General features: G+C 45.4%; 1 protein-coding gene across 1 annotated transcript in view; it reads right to left on the bottom strand.

Annotated features, from left to right (window-relative positions):
• Positions 1 to 25: 25 nt before the first annotated feature.
• Positions 26 to 5,932, bottom strand: part of LOC107103919 (glutamine and serine-rich protein 1-like) — an 11,057-nt gene continuing 5,150 nt past the window's right edge. The window contains exons 2-4 of the mRNA XM_015403778.1: positions 5,542 to 5,684; positions 4,534 to 4,695; positions 26 to 4,449 (exon numbers count right to left, since the gene is read on the bottom strand). Coding sequence (XP_015259264.1) covers positions 26 to 4,449; positions 4,534 to 4,695; positions 5,542 to 5,684 — 4,729 coding nt within the window. The remainder of the gene's footprint in view (positions 4,450 to 4,533; positions 4,696 to 5,541; positions 5,685 to 5,932) is intronic.

Genomic DNA, 5,932 nt, shown 5'->3' with positions numbered 1-5,932 from the left:
AGAAATGCCTTCACTCAAACATAAATTAAGCATAAATATTTTTTGTGTTGCTGAATTGTACCTTGAATGGTCTTGTGGAGTCTTGTTGCGGTTCTTGGGGTGCTTCCTGCTTCTCTGGTTGATAAAGTTGCTGATGTTGCAGTTGGTGGTTGGAAAAAGAAACCTGCTGCTGATGATGGAAGTGATTCTGCACATGTTCATGCGGAGCTTGATTAAGGTCGGTCTGTAGACTGTAATGTTGGTGTGGGAGTTGCTGGACGTGCTGCTGTTGGACGTACTGTTGCTGCTGATGATTATACGGAAGGCTTTGTGCTTTGTTAATGTCTTCATGTGTTTCCACCAGTCCTTCCACTCGTCTGCCTCGCCCCCTGCCCCGCCCACGTCCTCGTCTTGTTTGTCCAATGGCTGAGTCCATTAATCCCCTGCAGAAGGGAGGCTCTGGATGAGGGCGAATGCGTGGTCTACCTCGTGGACGAGGAGGGCCTTCACGTTTTGGTTTAGTTGGCTTCCTGCCTCTTTTCTTAGGGCCATTGTGAGGTAGTACTTGTGAATGGTGCGCAAGGAGAGTGTAACTAGACGGATGGCAGAATTCCACATCACCCATCATTGGAGTTAGTCCAGTAGCACTAGTAGACCTCCTACAACTTGACACCAAGTCTGGCAGGAGGTCTGGAACTCGTCGGCTAGTGAGGCGAATATCTGCTGGGGCATCAGCTTTATCCTCATCATCTTCAAATTCATACTCTTGCGGATAATTTTTTTTTGTTTGGGCTTGTGTCTCCCGACGCTGTTTGAGTAAGTGAAAAGAGCTGGTCTTCAGAAGTTTTCTGGGTCTAGAAGAACAAAAGATGGGTGATGTCAGACCTGTAGTTCCTGAATTTCCTCCCATAGATCCCATAATTTTATTTACTGATCCATCCCGTTGTGCCTCTGAACCCAGTGCAATAGATGGAGCCTGGGACTGGATTAGGCCAAGCTGCTCGGTATTTACAGTTAAAGGAAGCTTGTGGGTCTTCAGAGAGTCGAAATCTAAATGCTGATTGTCGTTACCTTTTCGGGGAAGGTTGTGGCAGTACTGTCCATAACCCTGATCAGTGTGATGAATACCAACATCATATCCCTCTCTAGCAGTTCCCATTTTTAGGGATTCCATACCCTGCTGTGATTGCCCATGAACATCCAGCTTTGCTCCAGAATCCCCAGTGCAGCTTGACCTATATGCGGTCGGACAAAATGCGTCCTCCATCTCCGGAAAGAACGGACGATACTCATCTTGTAAGAAAGAATCTGGAAAGCAGATAGATGTTAGAGGTGGAAACCGTGTCTGTTGGTGAATTTGATTCAGTCCATTTTTATTTGCTGGGCTAATTGTGTCAAACCGGGGCAGTTTGAGCTGGTCTAACCGAGAGTGTGGCTGTCGCATTTGTGGGTCTCTTTGGTGAGTCTGCGGTGGATGATGAGGAGAAGCCATGTTTGCTGTCATCCCCTGGGTCTGTGGGTGACCTAACCGTTCACCTGAAATCTGCCGGTGAGGATGTGCTTGTTGTCCTTGAAGGGCATGCGCGCGGGTTTGGCCAGCTGGAGAGTTGAGGTGGGGAACGTGAAAAGATGTGGATTGCTCTAAATCTTGTTCAGCAAGAAGATTATGAAGATCAGAGTGCTTTGGCTGGGAATGATGCTGAGGTGTAAGTCTGTGCTGATGTCTGTACCTGTCTCCACTACTTGCCTCCCCTACTGGGACATTCACACCTAGTGATTGATCAGTGTCACTGTTATTGTTCTGGGAAAGAGATTGGTCTAGCATATCCAGGGGAGACATTGGGTTTGTGTTTGCTTGAGGCTGATCTCTTGATCGACTGGCAAAACTGTAGTTGGTATCTCTGACTTGGTTCTGCCGAGAAAGCGGCACATGGGGAGAAAGGTTTTGGGAATTGGATGCAACCCCAGTAGCTTTTACTAATGTTGTCCCCATTATATTTTTCTGGCTTAAATGGTGATGTGGTTGCTGTTGCTGTTGTGGGGCTACTTGTGAAAGGTCAATCTTAGTGCTTGGTGTATAAGTAAGTACGGACTGCACTATATGAGTTGACTGTGAGGGGTCAGATAATGATTCTGCAAAGGAAAGGGGGGGCTGGCATTGGCGAGCTAGAAGCAAATCTGGAGTATTACGTAAGTAGGCATTGTCATTTTTATTTGAATTCTTCTGTAAGTCCATGTGAGGGTTGTTTTGAGAGTGGGCATTTGCCTGGCTATGCTGAGAAGGCTGTGTAAGCTGGGTTCTTTCCTGGGAGTGTTGCAAGTGCTGTTGAGAAAAAAGGGACAGATTGGAGGTGTGATAGGACTGCTGGTGGTGTGAGTGTTGGGTATAGGGATCCCCTCTTTCATATTGTTCTACAGACCCCAAAGACTCGTGGTAATGTTGGTTGGTCTGGATTGTCTCAGAGTGTGACAGAGAATCTGAAATTACTTCTTCGTCTCCAAAAGGGGACTTTGATACAGTCAAATCTGACTTGGTCTGTTGTTTTTTATGAGTTGATTCTAACTGTCTATTTAGGTCACTTGGTGTTTCACTCATTGCTGCTTCAGGGTCAGAGTGGTTGGTGATGTCATTGGTACGAATGACACTCTGAGTGTGATAGCGTTCATTTGTCAGTTTGTTGATATCAAAAGACATCCTCTTGTTGTCCCTATCCTCAGCCTGCGATATACATTGGAATAGGTGTTGGGAATGATGCTCTGAAAGATGAGCTGTCGATTTTTGTGTATGTATTAAGTGTAGAGATAGAAAATCCTCAGCTTCTTCCACTTCAGCTCCATCAGCTGCCCCTAATGCTCTGCCAGTTTTTGGTTTGGTTGTTGATGAGTGATAGGAGCCGCTTTGAGTTTGTTGTGCATCAGGGAAACTCTGTGGTGAGGACATGAATGCAGGTGACAAGATGGAAGGCAGGTATTTAGTCCCCCCTGAGCTCCCTGGGGATGGTGTAGGAGCAGAGGGTGTGTGTAGCACAGAGTGGCTGATGTTAGAAATGATATTAGGGGATTTACTTGACTCAGGCAGGTGGTAGGAACTTTCATTACAAACAGCAGAAATAGCACTAACTGAACCAACAGATCCTATTCCACTTCTTTGTGTAGTTGCTCCTGAGGTAGGTCCAATTCTTCCTGATTCATTTTTATAATCCAAAGCAGGGCTTGTTGCTCTCCTGAAAGAAGGGGATCCATAACTGGAGTCACCAAAGACTGTTTCTGCAGAGAACGATCGTCCTTCTGAGCCCATACTATTGAAAGCCTTTCCCCCAGTAACCCCTCCCAGAGAACTTAAATCCTGGGAACGAGGTGAGCCGAATTCTTCAAAGGTCTGAGCTTTGTGTGAAGATGGAGCTTCACCGGGGGAGTAGGACTGAGCATGCGATTGGGGAGGGGTCATCATAATGGTGCTAGATTTATCCAGAGATATAGAGCTATAGCTGGGTAAGCATGGTGTGGCAGCAGGCTGATGAAGGTCCGTAGATGGCAGCAGAGGCAGTGCTGGATCTAGCTGAGGAACAGGCTGTTGGCAAGAAGGAGCAGATAAGGAGTTGCTATTTGTCTTGGAACTGGACAAGGTTAACGAGGCAGATTTTGGAGAGTGTGGAGTACGGGAAGAGGACGATGAGGAGCCGGAAGTAGAGCAGGAACCATTGGGCCCCTCTGTGCCTAGAGAGGATGAAATAGATGAAATGGTTGGTGTGGCTGTGTAGGTAGTTTGGATGGTTGGTTGATAAGTTTCAGTTTCAGGTTCCCTCTGCAGTGGAGGTTTAGGGTCAGTGGAAGAACACTGTTCATCTACTGGACTAGAGGGCATTCCAGTATGCTGATATGGAGTGGCTAACGGCTGGTACCTAGATGACCCACCATAGCGTCCATATTGCTGTAGAGATGCAGACGGAGACGGGGGTGAACGCTGGTAATGTTTGATCACACTGTCCTGACGAGAAACCCCCCTATCTGAAGCAGGCTGTGTCTGGGGGGCTGCTGCATCCGGCGAGGCTACAGCAGAAGAGAACATGGATGAATTATACAACTGAGAGAACCGGTTTGGCAGTTGGGAGGACAACAGGTTGAACTGGGGAGGAGGCAAGTGGCAACTGGTGGAGTCAGAGGTGGTTTGATTCTGAGCAGCCAGGGACTCCTGAGACCCCCTAAATGTGGCAGTTTGAGAAGAAAGCAAGCGATCATAGCCCAAGCTGGACTGGGGGGGAGTTTTACTATTCAGCAGAGAATCATGGGGAGAAAGAAAACCATTGGAACTTGGACTATATGTTGAAGTATCCTGAAATGATAGAGGAGTCAAGGATCGTCCGGTGAATGAACCAGGATGCCGATACGCAGAAATGGTTGAAGGGAAGGACCCAGAACTCGGGAGTGCTCCAGAAATAAAGAGCTCTGCAGAGGCTTGAGTATGCATGGCTAGAAGAGATAACAGCAAACACAATGAGTCAGAACACAAAGACAATCTTTGAGTTGTTTTTGCAAAAGTGCACGTATACTCACTGGGCTGCCAAGAGGGCGGTCGAAACTGAGACAGGAGAGAGGAAGCAGAGGGTGTAGACTGTGGACCTCGGGACTCAAAGGCTGAGATCAGATTCATGGCAGCTGGATCAGGACCAGAGGTGGTGGCATGGTGCAAGCTGGTGTCAAACAGCCCCGAAAGACCTGGCAACCAACAATAATTCAGTTCACCTCAAGTCTGGCTGGCACTTTCATAACAAACATGCCAAGGCTTGTAGAAAGGACAATAAGTTAATTAAAAAAACAAATCTTTAATACTGTCATACAGATTTAAAGTTAGTTAAATGCAATGTAATATCATTCTAGTTCTTAAATCAAAGTAAAAAAGTTTTATTGCCTACGGAGGGTGGACACCAGTAGATTCAGTAAACCAGAAGCTGCAAGCTTCCTAATGGACTTTACACTGGAACAGTGAGATTTAAATGCCTGCAGTGGATCGCCATAAAACATCCTGAATATTCTCACCCAACCGCCTTCATGTTAAACTATAGGAGCTTTTTTCTATTCCTCAATCAATACCCTTAATATGGAAAACCGTATCTTTGAAAATTAGATAAAAACATGAATAAAGAAATAAATATTGCTATCAATAAAACATTAATAAATATTCTATGAAATAAATAAATGTCACCTTGAATTTAAACTAAGTAAATATTCTAAGACATTTTGATCTAATTTTAATTTATGTACTCATTTATTTCATAACGGAATTTTATTTCTTTCAAAACTTTTATTTTGTGAAGCTACTTTATATATTTCAGTCTTTTATTTTTTTCACCTTGTTTGTTTAACTCCATTTTCAGCTTTTTTTAATTTCATGTTCTTTTTTTTAAATGAGGGGCGGGGCTTTGATCTGCTTGTTTTGCAGGCTGGAGACAGAACCAATCGGTCCCAATCGATGGATAAAGGCCAGAACACACCAAATACGATTATTCGTCCAGCTTCATGGGGATGGTCACACCCGACACCATGTTCAGCAGGGGGCCTTACCCAGTGTTCGTCCAGGGGGCCCCAAGACTCCTCCCTGCCTGGAGCTGGTTGCATAGCCTTGCAGAGGGTGAGGGGGGGCATAGGCTTGACGATAATGAAGTTCTGAATCCAGATGGGGCGACCTGGAACTCCCATACACGAGGCTGGAAAACACATTGATGAAATTTGATTTTTAGAATCAACTGTCAGCTTTTAAAACGTAAAATCACAACAATCACCAAAATGCAATAACAATCTAACCTGCAACACAAATTAGTTATCTGAAACATTTACCAACAGCCTTCCAGTAAAAAAAATAAACTACTGTGGCCTATTCCAAAAAAAAACCTAGCCTGGGTGCCATTCCGAACTTAGTCCCGCCCACAACCTTTGAGGTCAGGAAGTTCGGTCT

Source organism: Cyprinodon variegatus, unplaced genomic scaffold (assembly GCF_000732505.1).
Source record: "Cyprinodon variegatus isolate N-32 unplaced genomic scaffold, C_variegatus-1.0 Scaffold1565, whole genome shotgun sequence".
Classification (NCBI taxonomy): domain Eukaryota; kingdom Metazoa; phylum Chordata; class Actinopteri; order Cyprinodontiformes; family Cyprinodontidae; genus Cyprinodon; species Cyprinodon variegatus.
This window is presented reverse-complemented; position numbering and strand designations above follow the sequence as displayed.